General features: G+C 32.3%; 1 protein-coding gene across 1 annotated transcript in view; it reads right to left on the bottom strand.

The window, feature by feature from the left end:
- The window catches only part of LOC145265373 (protein O-glucosyltransferase 1-like), a 63,168-nt gene extending 42,363 nt beyond the window's left edge, over positions 1-20,805 (bottom strand). Inside the window, exon 1 of the mRNA XM_080121159.1 lies at positions 20,271-20,805. Within this exon, the coding sequence (XP_079977285.1) occupies positions 20,271-20,448 (178 nt within the window). The 5' untranslated portion in view covers positions 20,449-20,805. The remainder of the gene's footprint in view (positions 1-20,270) is intronic.
- Between the last annotated feature and the right edge of the window lie 398 nt (positions 20,806-21,203).

Raw genomic sequence — 21,203 nt, 5'->3', positions numbered from 1 at the left:
TTTATCTATTTATATGCATTTGGCCGTGGCTTACAGGCTAAGGAATGAGGTTGGAGAGCTGTATGTCTTGGTTTCGATTCTAGCCAATGACACCCAAGTCATTTTTTTCAACTTTTTTTTTTTTTTTTTTGTTTAAAATCGCTATTATATATTGTGGACAATCTAATAATTGATAGAGAATTAACGTTAAAATAATAAATTCGAAATCTGCACGAATCAAAATTATCATATATATAAAAAATAAAATATGCATCAAATGCGCTTGAAAGCCAAATCACAACGCAATATTAGGAAAATAAACAAATATTTTACTTGTTTGAAATTTATAATTTAAATATATTTCAGAGCCAAACTCCATCCTCAGTATGTTGTATTTTTTTTTTCTTGCCATGTTGTAAAGCTGGAGAGAGAAAAGTCTGCTTGTAAAGATCCGCACGTTGTATCAGCAGTTGTATTTTGAAATTTGTTTATTTTCCTAATATTGCGTTGTGATTTGGCTTTCAAGCGCACCTGATGCATATTTTATTTTATTCAAATTAAATCGACGTTTCTATAATGGAACTCACACCCTTGACGTTTATCTCGCGTTGCCAACACACAGTTCCAACATTTCAGAACACAACCGCTGAGAGACAAAGCGCAGATCTTCACAGACTTTTCTATCTCTAACTTTACAACATGGCAAGAAAGATAGAAAAAAAAGGAAACAATATACTGGGGATGGGGTTTGGCTACGAAATACATTTAAATTATAAATTTCAAACAAGTAAAATATTTGTTTATTTTCATAATATTGCGTTGTGATTTGGCTTTCAAGCACACTTGATGTGCATTTTATTCAAAGTAAATCAATGTTTCTATAAGGGAGCTAACACTCTTAACACACACACACAAATATATATATATATATATATATATATAGATGTGTGTGTATTAACTAAGTTTTAATCTATTGAAATGAAACAGTATTTTTTCAAAGTGCTCACCGCACACACACACACACACACACACACACACACACACACACACACACACACACACACACACACACACAGTATATTTCGACGTATAAGGCGACCCTCAGATAAGATGAGGTTCAAAATTGAGGAAAATTTTAATAAATGTTTGTTTAGCCTAGGCAACATCCGGTACCTTATGAAATATTGGTTTTTAAAGATGATTTTTTTTTTTTTTTAAACTTTGACGGTCGTCTTACACGCCGAAATATACGGTACAGGGCGACCCAAAAAAGACGGGCTCCAACTCTAATTGGGCCTGTTTCTTAGTGTTTTGTCCGAATGAAATGAAACTTTGGTCATAACTCGTTTATTGTATTCAAAACATCACATCAAAACACTAGGGTCTTTGGCCTTTATTTTTTCTCCGTTCTACAGCATATGTTCTAGATGGCCTCCATTTAGCTTTTGTTTTTGTTTTTTTGGGGGTCACCCTGTATATCTTCTATCTATACACATACAAAGTTGAGGTTTTTGCCGAACTTGCATTGATATGAAGAGATTACTTTTTCTATTTAAAAGTAATAAACTGAACTCGTTCAGAGATATGCGAGCAACTTAATAACGCTAACATATTCCTTTGAAAAGTGAACTTTTATTATTTATTCATTTTTATGGTTTCTTAGGACGATTGGTTCCATTTTACTATTACGTTCCGTTCTATTTATACATATTTCCTACATTGTGCATAATTGTGTAGCATTTGTAATGTCAAAGTTTAAGCACATAAATATACTAGCAGGTCGCCTGGCATTTGCCCGGTCATAAAATACGCTTAAATATTTTGATTAATGCAGATTTTGTATTTATTATATTGGACTCAATATATAGTAATGATTTAAAAAGTTAAATAAAATTTTTTTTAAAAACCCAAATAGTCCACCAGTCCACCACTGAGAATCGAAACCAAAACGTTTAGCTTACAATTTAATTTTCCCTTTGACGTTAATGCCCGAGCTATGTAGATATGTTTGCTGCAAGGCTAAAAATTAAAACATTAACCAATAGCTATTACGTTTTGCATGCATATTAGTAATGCCGTCGTTCGACCTTCACTTGCTAAATTTCATTTTTTTTTTTTTTTTTAATATTTTCACACTTTTGCACAAATGTTCCCTGGCTAAAACCCAAATATGAAGTTTTGCATGGGGTTGAAGAAAACCCTATATATTAAGTTTCATGTCTGTAGACCAAAAACTGATAGGAGTTTCGTAGGCAAAATTTTTAAACAAATGTATATATGCATACATAAATATATATAGAAAGAGTGACCGAAGGTTAACTAATTTACATATTTCTTTTGAAAAACGAGCCTTCATTAATTAATTATTCAATTTTTATGCTTTCTTAGATTATCGATTTCATTGAACTTTTACGCTTAATTTTCTTTTTTTACACGGTGCATAATTGCATAGAAGTTACGATGAAAACGTTCTAGCACACCATGCTTTTATATGTATATAAAAGTGACTTTGTCGGTGTGTGTACAAAACGTCTCTACTAAACTCCTCTCTGATTAGTTTACAAACTTGAACTTTATATACACACACACATATATATATATATATAAAGCTTTGAGAAGGAGTTTATTAATCAAAGCAAAAACAAACTCAAAAACAAATATAAATATTGCTATTAATATAGTAATCCCAACCAAATGAAAAAGTTCCATACATTCACTGACGATAGTAGACCTTACGAAAGGTAACACACCAGTTTTGGAGTAATCTGCCAATTAATAAAAACTAACTAAACTTCTATTTTACACCTTCGTTCTTACTATTATATATATATATATATATATATATATATATATATATATATACTAGCAAAAGTACCAGTCGTTGACTGGGTTCAAAAACAGCCTACAGAAAATGGACTCTGTTTTATGAAAGTATGATAGGTTATGAAAAGGAAGGGTTGTAAAGAGATAGCTTCGAATTTGGGGGTATCAATTTTATTATACCATCCCTATTTAAGTTAAAACATACTTATCAAAGTATTATTATGTACATCTATATCAAAAACACTTGTAAACGTTTTTTTTTTTTTTTTTTTTTTTTTATTCCCATACTTTGTGGACCAGGCGCGTACGCAGACTCCACAATTTTAATGAATCATCATTATGCCAGATCAAACATACCCATTCCTGTGTCTCGATACATCTATCAGTTTTCTATAATAGTCAACCATATAGGAGCCTATTCGTGACCAGACACACACACAGACTTCAGCTTTATATTATAGATTTATATATTTATTTATTTACGTGCATAAAATTATACCTATGGACACACGTGTTTCTGGCTTTTAGCTGTCGTCAGAATAGGTTAGGATCGAACTCATGACATCAGTATTCACGTATATATATATATATATATATATATATATATATATACATACATACATATACTAGCATGGGTGCCCGACGTTGCCCGGGTGTTTGGAGGTGTGTTGAGAAAAAAAAAAAAAGTAGTAGTAGGAAGGCAGGCTCGAACCCGTACCATGAAGGAAGAAAAGAACGTGAAAAAAAAAAAAAAAAAAAAAAAAAAACGTGATGTTTTTGCTATTACGACCACCGCTAAACCGAGAGTGACGTAGGTTTAAATTAAGGCTAAACAATCGAAAAGAGGGGATGACTTTCGAAAATATCGGCAAAAAAAGCGAACCCTCCCTGTTGAAAAGTGTCCAGTTGAGGATGAAGAAATTAATGTTTTTAGCCAATTTTTCGGTATTTGTCGTCTGAAGGGTCGAGCTTCAAAACGATACTGATCTTGTGAAAATCCATCGCCTCTGTTGAAAGTTTAGGCAGACATGCAAACATACATTTATATATTTGTAGCTCAAATTTTCGACCCAAACCGATTAAAAAGCTTGCCCTATCGCTGAATACACTTTATGTAAAATTTCAAATGTTTAGACCAGAAATTGTCAGAGTAATTTGGTAGAGACCGCTGACGTCAAATTTTTTTAAACTTTGACCCCTTAACATTTATTGTTTTGGGCTCAATTCAAGTTATTAAGTTAGATCCATGTCCAAGGAACCTATATCTAAAATTTCAAGTGTTCATACCTAAAATTGGCGGAGGAGTTTGGTAGAGTTCTCAAAGGTCAAATCGTTGAACTTTGACCCCTTAACAGCCAAATTTCTGGCCGAAATCTCAGTACCCTGTATATCAAATTTCGAGTCTGCAGACTGAAAATTGACAGAGTTATTGTGTAGGGAAATGCACAGACAGACACTTTCACTTTTATAGATATATAGATAGATATATTTGGACTTCTTTTCTACATGGTGCATAACTGCGTAAAGTTAGGATGAAAATGTTCTAGCACACCGACATGTTTTTATATTTGAATATATAAAATACGCATCAAGTGCACTTGATAAATCACAACGCAATATTAGAAAAATAAAACATTTTACTTGCTTGAAATTTATAATTTAAATATATTTCGGAGTTTAAACTCCATCCTCAGTATGTTGTTTTATTTTTTTTTATTTTCTTCTTTCTTGCCATGTTATAAATTTGGAGAAGGAAAATTCTGTTCGTAAAGAGCCGCGCGTTGTTTCTCAGTGGTTGTATTTTGAAATGTTATATATATATATATATATATATATGTAAAAAGTGACCTCATCAGTGTTTGTGCGAAACGTCTCTACCAAACTCCTCTCTGAATGGTAATATGAAGCGAGAATTCTTTGATGAAGGAAGGAATTATGCCGGTTTTCTTTTTTACGGAAAAAAAATTTTTTAAACAGGAAATTAATACATTTCCCGTTGAACAATTTTAAATAAATTCATTTGAGCGTGATTAATTTGATATTTTCAACATTCTCACTTATTTACAAGAACATGAACGCTCTCGCGATATCTGGTGCAAACAAGTTTTCTTAAAGCACATGATGATATTAATCATTATTGATGTCACTCATGTTTAATTCAATAAAAATGTATAGTTTAACATGTCTGTAAAACTAACCTCAATGTTATTTTGTTGTATAGCAGGGGGTTTCATATTAGGGATACATTAACGGTACCGATAATGACAATACCGAGGGGGACATATAACGGGTACATGTAATACAGGATTTGAGACGATGAGAGATGGGAATTCATTATTGAAGGGGGTGTGTAATACTGTACTTTTACATCAGATTGGTGAATCATTACTTATGATGGCGGAGGGGGACACATTACTTGGAAGGGGGTTATACAAAGATGATTAACACATTACCTTCAATTGTTGAATGACGACCCGAAGACAACAGTTTCAAAAATCGATGATGTTCTTTATTTCATTTGACCGGTCGAATGACGTCAGGAATTCACATTGGTTCTACATGGTTAAACTCCTACGCCTTTACCTCTGAGAGGACCCTCCTCTGACCATGTCAGCTCTTTCCGACTGACTCTGCTGACTGCTCGACTTTTCTAATCTGCTAATCCTAGCTCCTATTATTGAGAATTCCCTTTTTGCTATGACGTCAGATGTGTGGTTCCAAAACGTGACCAACTCACATGGCGAAGCACATGTTTGTCCAAAACACACTTCTGCAAACAAAGAATTCGCAACTAACCTATTTTTCAACCTAACCTATTTTTTTTCAATATATTTTTAATTTGTATTGTTCATTCTTTTTAGCTGACCTTTTTAATTCAGTTTTCATAAAAGAATGAACAATTAATTCTTTTTACAATGCAAACAATATCGAACTATTTTATATGGAATTTAACAATAGCGAAATTCTAACATTACAACTTTAAATCTATTTTCGAACCTTGCTTACAAGGTTCGAGTCTCGGCTTATCCTAATCCCATTTTCACTTATCTAATGTTCTTATAATGGAAAGTGGACAGCCTTTCCTTGTAACAATTCCAAATCAACTAAATTAAAAATAATACATGTTTCCACTTGAAGTATATTCCGTTTTATTGCTGTATATATTTTATTCTCATTCGTTTTATTTTTAATGGAATGGTTGGTTAGAACATCGAAAGGATTTTTAATCTTGTCTGTGTGTTATCGGTATTTTAAGTGTTGTCATTTTGTTGGAGTTTTAACCAAAGCACAAAACCAACATGAACATTTTTCAACAAAGCACGAAACCAACATGAACATTTTTCAACAAAGCACGAAACCAACATGAACATTTTTCAACAAAGCACGAAACCAACATGAACATTTTTCAACAAAGCACGAAACCAACATGAACATTTTTCAACAAAGCACGAAACCAACATGAACATTTTTCAACAAAGCACGAAACCAACATGAACATTTTTCAACAAAGCACGAAACCAACATGAACATTTTTCAACAAAGCACGAAACCAACATGAACATTTTTCAACAAAGCACGAAACCAACATGAACATTTTTCAACAAAGCACGAAACCAACATGAACATTTTTCAACAAAGCACGAAACCAACATGAACATTTTTCAACAAAGCACGAAACCAACATGAACATTTTTCAACAAAGCACGAAACCAACATGAACATTTTTCAACAAAGCACGAAACCAACATGAACATTTTTCAACAAAGCACGAAACCAACATGAACATTTTTCAACAAAGCACGAAACCAACATGAAAATTTTTCAACAAAGCACGAAACCAACATGAAAATTTTTCAACAAAGCACGAAACCAACATGATTGTTGTAATCAAATACTTATTAGATGTATGAAGCAAAATGAAAAATGAATGAAATAAATGATACGAAAATTTTCGTTTTCGAATAAAAAAAATGAAAATAAATTAAATATTTTTAATGAAACGGAACAAAACAAAATGAACCCAGGAAAAATACATTTGCAAACCGTAAATAATTATCTCATTAGCAGGCAAATTAATTACGAAAAAGCAAATGCCTGTCTATCTTTGGTTGCCCTGCTGGTGCTTTAAATAAGAAAACAATTTTGATCAATTTCGCTCAGGGGCAGTTCTAAAAGCACAGAAAGCATAGTTGACTATGAAGAACATTTTTTTTTAATTTTTTTTTTTTTTTTACAAAGGAGTCACCACTTATCAAGGCCCGGAAGCCACTCGAGGATAAGAGTTAATCACTGTACAGTAGTCATTTCGACAATAGCATAGTAATCGTTAATAATGTAAGTTTGGTAGAATTTGATTATTTAAGGGGACGGCTCATCAAAAGCTTGTTTACAAACATGACCGAGCTATGGAAAAGTTAAAACAACAAAACAAAAATCGTAACATCAATGTTTAATGTATTTTAGGCCAGAAAGCAAATATCTCCAGACAGCCTAATCTTGTGGCGCCAGGGTTTTAGTGGAATGCGATATTTTTTTTTTATTTACTTATTCAGGTTCAGTAAATAATTTTCAAACTTAGTTTCTTGCTGAACTTGTTGATTTGTTGATGAACATCATTCATTGATTTTCGTATTAAAAAGAATTGCGGTTTTATAAGAAGAACTATTTGAAGTTGAAGGTTACCAACATCCCTAAGTATAAGTGTTTCTGTGGAACGAACTAGATTCAAACTTGGCACATCCAGGTTGCCAGTAAGTGTCATTACTAGAGCTGTGACAACAGAATATTCTTTTCATTGTTTTGACTCCAGAGTATATATCCAATAGAGTTAATCAACCGAGAACTACACTAAATAAAAGCATATAAGATATCAACTGCTACACTAGGTGTGTGGTGAAATTTCGTGAAAATAGTGAATAATTCCACCCCATCTTTCCAAGCTTATAACTCCTCGAAAAATGTAATTCAAGCCCTAATTTTTTTTTCAATTAAAAGGAGCAAGGACCAAGGTTCCATTAAAAAAAAAACAAAAAAAAAAAAAACAAAAAAACAAATAACGTGGTTAAAAAAAAAAAAAGGTTTTAAACTTCAAACTTTACAGGCAAAATTCTAAAAAAATACTACTTGTTTTTTCTTTTAAATTTGAATATATTATTTATTGACCTTTTCTCTTCAATTTGTGAGTAAATTAGTTATTTACTTTTCGGTGAGTAAATTAATTATTTACTTTTTAATAGAAACTTGAAAATGGGGGGGGGGGCGTGAATTAAAAAAAAAAACGTTTGTCTAAAATATTATATTCGGTTTATTGGAAAGAGCATAAAATTTCACACTGACCCTGAAAATATCGTAAAAATAGAATCAATAGAAAAATTGATAAATTTTTAAAGTTTAAAAATTGAAAAATATTGAGTTCGAAAAATTCATTACTGTTTAAAAAAAAAAAATCAGTACACCGAAATGACTTGCATCGGATTGTCAGTTATGTTTGTTATGGATATAAGTTGAAGTATGAATCAGATGATTGTTGTTGGCGTTCGTTTCTCTGATATTTTTCCAGTTAGAATTCTTTTTTCAGAAAAAGAATTGGGTTTTTACAAGAAGGACCATATAAAGGTTGGCAAACTCCCTAACTGTAAATTTTTCTGTGGAACGGACTGGATTCGAACTTGGTACATCCAGATTGCCAGTCAGTGTCGTTAACCACTTAGCCACCGTCAGCTTTTTTACGTTGTCGATTGTAAGTTTTGGTGCTTGTTAAGATAGAGTCAACAGATAACTTTAAATATGTAGTTTTAGCCAAAACAACAGTACTCGTGTAATTCGCATGCCGAAAATAGTAATATATCCAAAAATTACGAAAATTCATTAAGTAGGACAACTGCTATTGTGTTTTTCGTAAAAAAAAAAAAAAAAAAAAAAAAAAAAAAAAAAAAATGAAATAAATTTTTTACTATCAGCTAAAACAAATCGTTAGCCATTACATTGGCGAAAAGAGGGATAAGCATGTCCCCTCTATTCGCAGTCTTCATGGTGTTTATATCTAGGAAAAATGCCATTTCCCAATTTTCCGTAAAAATTACATTTAACAAATTTAATTCTAATTTTCTACTCACTGAATTTTCGTAATTTTAAGATATATTACTATTTTCGACAGGACAATTAAAAACTGTTTTTGCTTAAAGCTACATATATAACAAAAATCGATCCATCAACTCAAGCACCGAAATTTTTTTTTTAATTTGTAGATTAATATCCTCTAGGGGCCTCTTTCCCCTTCAAAAATAGAAGCGATTACATGCGAACACGGAAGTTGGAAAGAGAAATAAAAAGAAAAATATTTCAGAATTTTAGAGTGGGGATCAGTTTCGCTTAACACATATTTACAAAAAAAAAATCGATCCGTTTTAACAAGCACCTAAGCTTTTAAAAAAGGTCTTATCGAAACTCTTTTTGACAAAAACCGAATAAAAATGCAATACACACACCGAAATGACTTGCATCGGATTGTCAGGTATGTTTGTTGTAGACACAAGTTGAATGAGAAAAAAAAAAATCGAAATTTGCTGCCAAACTAGTTCTCTGCAATTATTTACATTGCGGGTTGGAAAGTTTTCATTATAATTTCGTGTTTTTTTGTTTTTTTTATATTAAGCAGGATACTAAAACCTAATTTCAAACATCGTAATTTACACAGGTAAAAGGGAGAGAACTTGAATGCCTACTAGACACTGTCCTCGAGTGTCTAAGGTCTTTCTGTACAGGGGTTTGTCAGAAAAATCTGGCATTAGGATACTTTTTCCATAGAAGTAAACCCTGACCAAATATTCAAAATCACATTTTGTATTCGCTGCTCAAATAAGATCTCCTCACTATGGCTAACTCACATTAGCTTTTACGAGGAATGGTGCACCTTCTCCAAGTGATGTTATTTCAAGTATCCAGCACGAAGCTGGATACTCCACCAGACTAGATAAATTCTTGTCCTGGAATCCAGTAAGACCATGAGACCAAAATGAAAAATATACTACAACATATAAAAATGGATAATTGGGGGGAGGAAAATTATGTTTTCAATTTCTTTAACTCAGTGTTTGAGAAATAAAGAACTTTAATGGAACATTCGAATATCTATGTATCTCATATAGACTTCAAGTGTTAGCCCTAGGTTGTGGGCCCCTTGATTTCTGAGAACATCGACTGAAATAAAATAAAACAAAAAAGTAAAACTATTAAAAAAAAAAAAAATTTTTTTTACACTTTTAATAAAGATAAAAAGTGTATTTATATACATTTTTTTTTTTTGATAAATATATGGGGGTACCAAAGGGAAAATTATTCCCAACTCGCATTTAAGTAAAAATGCACTTTCGCAAATAATTGAATTCATTCAAAACGTATCGCAAAAAAAAACAAAAAAACAAATAGCATATTATATTTTTTTTCTAATCTAATTAAGCCGATGATGAAGGTTCTCATACTGGATTTCTCTCTTTTTACTATTAGGTCCCATTAGACTGGAGACAGACTTCTCTCTGGACTACTGGACTGCTCGGGGGACCCCCCCCCCCCAAAAAAAAAAAAACAATGTTCATTATTTCAGCTGTTTTGAAGACTTTCCAATCGGATTATATGCATCGTCACGCCGGACTTATTTTTTAATACCATTCTCTCTAAAAAACTATTTTGCATTTTGGATCAACTTGAGAATTTTCATGCAAGCTGAAATATTATGTGCGGTTTGTTTTTATATATATATATATATATATATTTTTTTACATATCCAACATTTTTTTCACTCTTTGTTTGGCAATTTATAACTAAAATAAATTGCGGTTTCACTTAATGCCTTTACTAGCAAATTCTAGCATTGCTACAAATATAATTTGCTGATTTTTTTATGTCCTCTGATGAGAAGAATAACAAGAACAGCATTCTTTGAAACCTTACAGTTTTAATTTTCTTTATATATATATATATATATATATATATATATACATTAATGCTGGGACGATTATAGGAATCGGGAATCAAAAAATATTGGGACTTTTGGGGTATATGTATCGGAAAGAGTTGTGCCTCTTCTCCAATGCCAACAACGATTCTTTTAATTGGCTTTTTTTAAAAAATTTATTTTTCTTTAAAAGAAAAATATTCTATCGCTGATATTAATACTAAAATAGTGAATATTTGTTGATTTTGAACTATTAGTAAAACTAAAATCGATAGATCATCCCTCACAAGTGTGTTTTCACGTTCAAGAAAATATTTGCACATTTAACATGTGTTTTTACGGTAATCGTGAAAAACAACCATTTTATAGTTAAATATGTATATATTAGTTTTGGGTCGATTAATCGGAATTGGGAATCGAAAAAAAAAAAAAATCAGTAATTTTTGGGGTATCGGAATCGGAAAAATTTATGCCTATTTTCCAATGCCAACAACGATTCTTTTAATTGGCTTTTTTATTTGATTTTCTTTAAAGAAAAAATATTCTACCGCTAATAGTAATACTAAAATAATGAATATCTATTGATTTTAAACTATTAGTAAAACTAAAATCGGTAGATCATCCCTCAAAAGTGTATCCGTACATGTTTTTACGGTAATCGTGAAAAATAACAACTTTATAGTTAAATATGTAGAGATTTGTAAAGAATCGGAATCGGTAATCGGGAAATTAATACGGAATTGGTAATTGTATCAGAAAAAATTGGAAAAATTGGAACTTTTGGGGTTATTGGAAAAATTTGTGCCTATTTTCCGATGACAAAACAATTTTTTCAATTATGTTTTTTATATTTTTTGTTTAAAATAAAATCTTCCACCGCTGATAGTAACGATAAAAAAATATTAAAAATTTTAAACTACCAGTAATACTACAACGTATAAATCATCTGCCAGAAGTATTTTTTATGCTTTAGAAAATATCTGCAAATTTAATATGTAGAAATTTATAAAGAATCGGAATCAGTAATTGTATCGGAATAGTCCTATCATTAGTACATAATTCACTGTGTTTTAGAATAAAGATCCATACAAAATTTCAGCCAGATCAGCCCAATAGTTTCCGAGAAAAAGTAAAACGGACAGACATACTAAGAGAAAAATGGGATTATGTAAGCAAATAAGGTAATTACAGCTTCTCTTCCAATTTTCGGATTTTTAATCGTCCAAACGCACTTTATTTCCTTTCGGTGGATTGATTGTTGCTATTTCTTCTGAGGAGTTAAGGGTAAAAATAGATTCACTGATTGATGTAATAATTAAGTGATTGATTTTGTGCTACGAAACAGATACTGTCAAGAAGTGTAAATGACAACTGAATTAAAGGAATAAATTGCAAGATGGTCAACATGACGAAATTTGGAATATAGGCTTGTCATTTAATCACACACACACACACACACACACACACACACACACACACACACACACTATATTTACCAATGGTGAAAAAACCGGACTAGAGTGCTCAATGTATAGCCAGAGCAGTATATATTTATTACTCCGAGTCCAGAATGAGTTTACGTATTGTTTCAGCTAGGGGCAGCAGCTGACGACGCTAGTCGAATATTTCCTCTTCTTTTTGAGGATTTTCCCCTAGCTGAAACAATATGTAAACTCATTCTGGACTCACAGTAATAAATTTTCTATATATATATATATATATATATATATATATATATATATATATATATATATATATTAATTATAATATTCCGAATTTTATTATGTTTATATAATTGAGAATTCGGTAATCGTTCATATACCAATAAATTTTAAGTCAGTATAAAGTGACTTAATTTGTAAGTTTCAAAGTTACCAATTTTTGTAATCGAGCATTCATATATTATTTTAACAAAATCAAGACAACAAAAGTTGGATTGATAACAACAAGTAGTGTATTTCCATTGTTCGTTACAAATGTTTCGCGACCATTCGGACAATTTCAAACCTTATATCGTTTGAAAATATTCACAAGGACGGCCTCTCATCAAACGTATGGGGGAAAAAAAAACACCTTTTTAATGAACAATATGGAATCCATTTCCTTTTTAAGGAAAATAATGCAATAAAAGATTTACCTACATTTATTCCTTCAAAAGTTTTTTTTCCGAAAACGAAAAAACCTCTGAAGGAAGAAATGTAGGTAAATAAGTATTTTCGGATATTAAGCAATGCAATTTAACATAAGGAATTACACATGTTAAATTACATTGCTTAATATCCAGAAAACTACTTTTTTGCGGAAAATCTCAATGCGATATTCGTTTTCAGCATGCCCGAAACGATGGAAACCAAGTAAAAGTTTACCAGATTTTTATCCTCGGTCCCAAAAATCGCCAAAGACTAGACCATTCTCGTCATGACATGGTTCTTGTTGATTGCGGTGGGATATTAGCTCTGTGCAGTTCTAGGAGGTCCAGGCTTTGCCTTCTCTCTTTGAGAAGCAGTTAGCTTATTGCTAATCGCCTGAGGTGTCCTTACCGGGGAATGCCGACGGGGGCTGGTTAGGCACATTTTGCAGGTCAGAATACCCTTCGTCGGGCCGGGGAGGGGGGGGGGCGGGTCGGCGCTGTTTTTAAATCCCACTTTCTGACCTTAGTGTGATAATTCTTGCAGTGGGAGAAGACTAAATACCCTAACGCCTGTACTTACTGTAGTTTTTAAATTCATCTTCAAAATATTAAAGGTGGGAGGGGGAGGGGGTAAATACCCTCCTGTTTGTTCGCTGGGAATTTTACCAGTGTTCGTTCTGATTGTAGCAACACGAGGGGTGGGTGTGGGTGCCCCCCCCTCATTAACCCAGAGATCTTACACTAGTGTTACTGGAAGAAGGGATCTAAAATCTCACTTGTTGGAAGGAAGAAGAAAAAGGAATTTAAGCAGTTTCTTTGTTCTCCTTTTTAGTCGCAATGGTGAAGTGTCATTTTCTGATTGGACAAAAATTCAACTTCAAGAAGTAGGGGGGGGGGAAGAAAAAGAGAAAAAAAAGTCAACTCTCAAAGACCCGATATTTGATATGTACTTCTTAGATTCTTTAAGTTTTTTCTATTTTTTTATTTATTTAAGTGGGGACGGACACACATCGTAATACACGTTTCAGGGCACAATTATGCGAGGAAGGGGTGGGGAGAGACAAAAATTGATGCCTAAGATACAATCGACATCTTTTTTTGTCCCCCCCCCTCCGACAAAAGAAGGGCGAACCTGTAAATTCACCCTTGTCCGTTCGTCCGTCTGCACTGCACTCAATAACTATGCCTTGGAATTTTTTAAAGTTTTGCACAAACATTAAACATGATACGAGTAAAAAAAAGTAACAGAAAGGATTTTCTGGGGAAACTCCGGTTGCCCCCCTACAGGTGTCTTTCGGTTTAAAATGGCTAAAATTGACACTTTTGTGCTATTAAGTAAAATCGATGCCTTGGATTTTTATACAACTTTCTGAAAAGTTGTAACTGATTTCTCTATAATTTTGTTTGTCTATACTTCGTGATAACTCTTGGGTGTGCCCCAGGGGCTCTTTTAGGGCTAATAAAAACACTTCATTTTTGGGACTATTTTACTATATTTTTTCAAAATTTTCTGTGTATGTCTATTTATTGCATGGTGCTGAACTCAAATTTAAATATGTAAAGGTCTTGGGGACTTTTGGGGCTAAATGGGGTGGGGTTTTTAAAAAAATTTTTTTTTTTTTTTTTTTTTTTTACATTTTCACCCCAAACAAGGCACATTACCACTTTGGTGTAGGCAATGTGCCTTGTTTGGGGTGAAAAAAAAAAAACAAAAAAGAAAACACCCCATTTAGCCCCAAAAGTCCCCAAGTTCAGCACCATGCAAAACTGCTAAATAGACACACAGAAAATTTTGAAAAAATATAGTAAAATAGTCCCAAAAATGTAGTATTTTTATTAGCCCTAAAAGAGCCCCTGGGGCACACCCAAGAGTTATTGCAAAGTATAGACAAACAAAATTATTGACGGTGTGAGACTAAGAAAGCAACCCCTGTCAGAGACGTGCATCAGAAGCAGAGATTGAGGATGGGGGTGACCATGTAGAAAAATAAATTCTGGAGCACAAAAGGTCGCTCGTTTTAATGGTACCATTCCTGTCTTCGTAGCTCTAACTTTGAATTAAAAAAAAAAAAAAAAAAAAAAAAAAAAACACCCTCGTGTGTGTGCGTATATCAGAACCAAATTATAAAATTTGGATTGTTAATATTGTTTTAAGTTCTATAAAATTCTTGAGTAAAACTAGTTTACTAGCTTTAACATAATGCGGTGTAAAATATTACCAAAAAAAAACATCTATAATATAAATCACACCTGTCTGTTTAAATGTATGTATGTATGTATGTATGTATGTATGTCTAAAACTTCCGACAGATGCGACGGATTTTTACAAGATTGATATCGTTTTGAAGTCGACCCTTCGGACAACAAATATTGAAAAATTGGCTAAAAACATTAGTTGCTTCATCCTCAATTGGGCATTTTTCTACATGGAGGGGTCGCTTTTTTCGCCGATATTTTCGAAAATCACCCCCTCTTTTTGATTGACTAGCCTTAATTTAAACCTACGTCACTTCCGGTTTGGCGATGGGCGCAACAACAAAGACGTCACATTCTTTTACTCCTTCACGGTACGGGTTTAAGCCTGCCTACCACCACAGCGTTGCTCGATCAGACAATATGTTTAAGCAAGATATTTTAATTTATGCAAATTGTGTATGCATTATAGAATCAATCGTTGCCTGATTATTATATATTACGAGGAATAATTTGCCCTGTGGACTAATTTGGAAAAAAAAAAAAAATAAATAAATAAAATAATAATGATGAGTATGCCGTTCATCAAATTTCGTCTTTGTTTTTTACACTATCACGTCAGCTGATTTCTGGGTTTGACGATGAATGCCCTGGAAAAATCCCTTCTGCTTAATGTTTACTTTTAAAATATGCAGACGAAGAAATGATTTGCGGAGATTTTAAATGGTATCTTTTTATTTATTTTTTTTTTTTTATCAGAAATTGAACTCATTAAGAAAATTAAAATAAAATGGTGAGGTATCCCCGGGCTTGAACATGGGATCATTCGATCTGTAGTCGAATGTTTTACCACTAGGCTATATCTCCAGATTATAATAAATCTGTTTTTTTTTTTTTTTTTAAATAAATTATTTGCTGAAATTTTATTATCTCCCTTGCTGGTGTCAGATCAAATATTCCCCTGTAAAAGCTATTTTTAAGATCGGATTTTTTCGATATTTAGTGAATGAATTTCTGCACAAAACATATCTAAGACATAAATTACCTTTGTGTGAAATTTCCAAAAGATAGGCTCAGCTGTTTCGGAACCTGTGAGGAAAGAACACACACACACACATACACACACACACACAAAAGTGACTTTTATATGATAGTGGAGATTACACTTATATTAAGAACACGTTTGAAATAATCGTTAACTTCTGTTTGTATGAAAACTCCATTGATTTTTTTCTGGCGATTATTTCAAGTAGGGACTGCCAAAATTCGCAACAGAATTACCCCACCCTATATGTAACACGATGTAACTTCATTATAAATTAATATTATCAGTATAACTTTTGTACCATTTAAAAGAAGAAAGGCAAAATAAACCAGTAATAATTTTTCTAAATTTTTTTCATCGGACGAAAATAATGAAATTGCGAGACGAAAATCGTGTTTACATAATTGGTGCTTTAAAACAACGTTCCCATGTAGTAGACATTCCGAACGTGAAAACGTACCCGTATTTAATAAATCTAGCAAAAATCAACTAATGGTCAGATTTTCGTGAAATTTTCGATATTTATCCATTTTAGAATGAAATTACATATAAAATGCAGTTTTCGTGAAATATACGAGGAGAAATATTTTTTTAGTGCGTGCCCCCCCCCTATTTATTTTTTCGAAATTTGAACCAAAATATATTGAAATCTATCGAAATTTCTATTTTATTATGAAACATAAGAGTTCAAATAAGTAAAAAAATATATTTAAAACAAAATTTTAATACAAATATTGAACACAAATTTACCTTGAAGTTGCAATTAAAAAATTGATATAAACTTAATGTTTTTTTTTAGCGTTTTTTCCGAATTAATATATACTATAATCAGTTGAATTGCCAAAAAAGAGAAACTTCGTAAACATTTTTTAAAGATTAAAATTCCATTATTTCAAAATGTTCCGGGTGAAGTGTTTAATTTAAACACAATTAATTAAAAATCTGTGTTGTAACACAGATTTTTAATTAATTGTGTTTAAATTTTTTTTTAAAGATTAAGTTTTAATATAAACCTGACTCTTGTCAGCTATTTTATCGCCAGATTAACACCAATTTGAAAATATTATTGCACAAATATTAAGCATTTTTGTAGGCCCCCCCATATTTTGTTTGTCTCTTTTTACAGAACAAAATATGGAACCCCGTAGGTAACCAAACGAACATTCAGTAAAACCGTATTTCATATTTAATATGCAAATGTTTATACTATTATTAATCGTTAAACTGTGTAAATCTTAAAACCTAACAAAATTATAACAAAGATTAATTATTAATTGCAGTTTGAAGATAAAAAAGGTTTTAAAAATCATTATGCTTTTCCATAGTTCGTATAGTTAACACGAATCTGACGTCACGGAAACATGCGGTCCATTTTTCACAATCGTTTGGCAGACCCTAATTTCAAGCATATGAAAATATTTTGGGCATTTTTATTTTTTTTTTTTACAATAACCACAATAAATAAATAAATAAATGATTAATTTTATATTTTAATTTATTTAAAACCGTTTATTTATTGTTTTTAAACAAAAATAGTGCCAAGTTTGCTAAGTTATGGCGTGGTGGTGGTGGTGGTGGTGGGGTCTGTTTCGTCGCAGCTACTTGGACCCTCGATAATTGCTCAAACACTAAAAGAGAAAACATCCAGTAAAGGTTTTCAATCGTGTGAAAATAGTCTTTCTCTGTTCGTAGTTAGTCGGAACGCTTGACGTCACGACTAAAAATCTATGGATACCTATTCCTAAAAAGCACCGAGATATTCTGAAGGTTTCTACGGCAAGTAGAATTAATCGGTGCTCTGCGGTGCTTCTACAGAATTTGAAACAACCAAAAAACTAAACAAGTGCTCGCTCAACACGGATGTTGACAGAAAGAAAACATCTATTTTTAAATAAAATAAAAATATCTACGGATTTAATAGTTCCGTTTTCATTTGGGGGGAGAGGGGCTGGCACCCTAGAGGGAGGGAGGTTCTTAATTTTGTTTCAGGATAATATTTAAAATTTTAATACAATTTATTTAAAATTTGAGTGAAAACCCGAAGGAAGAAAAAAGTTTTTCCGTACTTGTAAAAAACGGATATCCAAATAATTTTATGCTGCTTATCATATTCCAAAAATCACGTACATCGAAGTAGTTTCATTTCAAACAAAGAAAATAAAAATTTACGATTTTTAGCGATTTTACTGCTTTGAACATAAGGCGTATTTTTCACTTCGCCATTTCGATTCGAGTTGTTCTCCCTTTTTTTTTTTTAATTTTATTTCATTGGATTTAATCATGGCCGACGAAAACACTCGCCTGCCTCACTCAATCGTAAAATTTGATTAGCTGGAATAAAAATTGGACCAAATTACGTGATTTTTGGAATATTTCATCTTTATTCCGTGACTAGTACTTACATCATACAGTTTTTCTTTCCGTGTTTTCTTTACTGCCGCTGTATTCTGTATTGCCGCCATAAGTGCCAATTTGAATAAGCACCAATTTCATTACTTACGGAGTTAGCCTCGATCGTTGACGGAGAATCCCGGGTCAGCCCCGGCGGAAATGATCGAAGCAGTTTACGATTTGGAAATCGTGAAGAAAGTAAAAGGAGTACTTGTGCATCTATTTTACACAGGCAGGAAAAAAAAGGAATGCTTCTACAGAATTTGAACCGAATAAAATTGACTTTACCGAAACTGAACATAAAACTTAGGAGTAAAGAAAGTAGTTTGGTTCAAATTCTGTAGAAGCACCAAAGATGTAACTGTTTAAAAGACGGGTACGTCTACAAAATTTGAACCGCCCCCCCCCAAGTTTTAGATTTAATTCAGCAAAAATTGCCTTGGTTAGGTTCAAATTTTATACAAAGACCAAAAATAAATGAAAATAAAATTAAAAATAAGCGTCTTTCAAATCATAAATCGATTCGACCATTTCAGAGACTAACAGGATACACATTCATTGCAAATACCACTTTTTTTTTTTAATAAATAAAAATTATCTGCATTTAAGTGTATTCGCGGCCCTTTGTCCCTTTTAGGGGGGGGGGTCCTTACAAATTAAGATGTAATTTTCATTTAAAATTTTGGTACTTATTCATCTGTATTTGCTCTCTGCTTATCTCGGAATTGTTTCCAGTGGTACTAGACTTCTCCTTGCCACTGGGGCACTGGACTCAGGCAGTTCCGATTTAGGAGGCGTGGGTAGAGATTGCGCAACCCTTGCCACACAATTATACGCGCAGCTGCACCTACTCAGGGACAGGGTATCCTTTGTCTTTCGAGACTGGACGGAGTTCGATCGATTCAGCTATATTACCGCGCTGAAATAACGTTATTATTTAGAAACTCATTCTTAACATGTTTTTTTTTGTAACTATTCTGTACTTTCACGTAATTTGATAAACAAAAATATAAAATTGAATTTAACTCGAAAATATTGTTTTTAAATTTGAATGAAACGGGCAAGATATTCTAACGGTCTTTATAGTACGATTGAATCAAACAAGTGCCCGCCCGGCCCGGGTCTGTTGACATAACGAAAACAAAGTTGTTTTTTTTGTGTTCTTTTAACGTCTTTGGGGTTTTCTAATTTTATTTATTTTGGGGGATATATATACCTTATTTTAATCTAAATCTGAAAAATAAGTACTTACGCAGACAGATGGTGTTGAAATAACATTATGTAGACACCCATTCTTAATATAGGGAGGAGAAAGCGTTCTGTAACTTTCTGTACTTAACAATTTAATAAACAAAAGCTACAGTAAAGAAAAAAATGCTACTTATGTTACCATGCTAGAATAACATTTTGAAAGCCATTCTTAACATGGGGAGGGTGTTTTGTAATTATTCTCTGTCACCTAACAATTTAATAAAAAAAAAAAAAAAAGATATCGTAAAACTTTAAGTTGAAAATATTACCGTAAAAAAAATATTAAATAATAAAAATACCACAGTAACATAAATGCATAAGCACCAAAAAATGAATTTAATTCCAAAATCCTATCTCAATAAATGAAAAAATAAATGTATAAATGCCATAAAATAAAAATCAAACAATCTCTATAGTACAATGGAACCAAACAAGTGCTCTCTGAACGCGCACGTTGATGTCAAAAAAAAAAAAAAAAAAAAAAAATAATACAAATGCCAAACCTTTAGTCGAGTATTTAAAAGTTGGATCGTTGGTTTTTTGTTCCTTTTCCTTATTTTCGCAGGGGCCCTTTGGTTGGCATGTACCCCGGTCAGAGGACGGGAGGGCCACCACCAAAGTCTCGAGGAAAAAACACGCGACGAGCAGAGTGATCGTCAGACCCGACGACTCTGAAGCCATTTAGTACTTAAAGTTCGAGAGTCGCCGACGACGTCAGAGATTTTCACTTTCAAAGGCCCGCCACTCTCGCGTCGCACCTGCTTCGTTCGTCTAGTTGCGTTGTTGCGCTCTCGAGATGTTTACTTCTTTTAATCACTAACCATTATTATCGCTCAACATTGCGGATTTCTATCTCAGTTTTAATGAGATCATTTTCAGAAAAGACTGTCAACCTTTTCGGCATGGCACGTTTTTGAAGAAGTTTTTTGAATGGATTTAGAGATAAATATTGATTTAAAATAAAATTTATATAACAAAAACATAAAAAAAAAGCTTAGCATAAAGGCCGTCACGTTTTGCGAATGTTTATTACCACACAAAAAAAAAAAAGAAAGAAAGAAAGAAAGAAAAAGTAGATTTGTAGATTAACACTCCCGTTACTTTCACCATCAACGAGATTTTACTTTTTTTAAAGAGATTACGTGTGGACACAACGAAAAAAACTTGGCAGAAAGAAAAACATTGGCAAACGTTTAGAAGATTGCCTCTGGGGTGTCAGAATTTTTTTTAGGTTTTTTTGACACCCCTAACACAAAACTGCGAATAAAAAAAAAAAATAAAATAAAAATAAAAAAAACTCGTAATTTCTCTTTTTAAAGTGGGTTGTTTATTTTCTTTATGGAATATACTTCCAAAATAAACTATTAAAGTTGTTTAAAAAATAATAGAAATATTATTTTTTATTTTTAAAAAACAGTGTTTACAAAGTGCCTGCG

Source organism: Euprymna scolopes, chromosome 40 (assembly GCF_053919585.1).
Source record: "Euprymna scolopes isolate OS-2025 chromosome 40, ASM5391958v1, whole genome shotgun sequence".
NCBI classification, from domain to species: Eukaryota; Metazoa; Mollusca; class Cephalopoda; order Sepiida; family Sepiolidae; genus Euprymna; species Euprymna scolopes.
The sequence above is the reverse complement of the archived record's forward strand: the minus strand, read 5'-3'. Positions and strand labels throughout refer to the sequence as shown.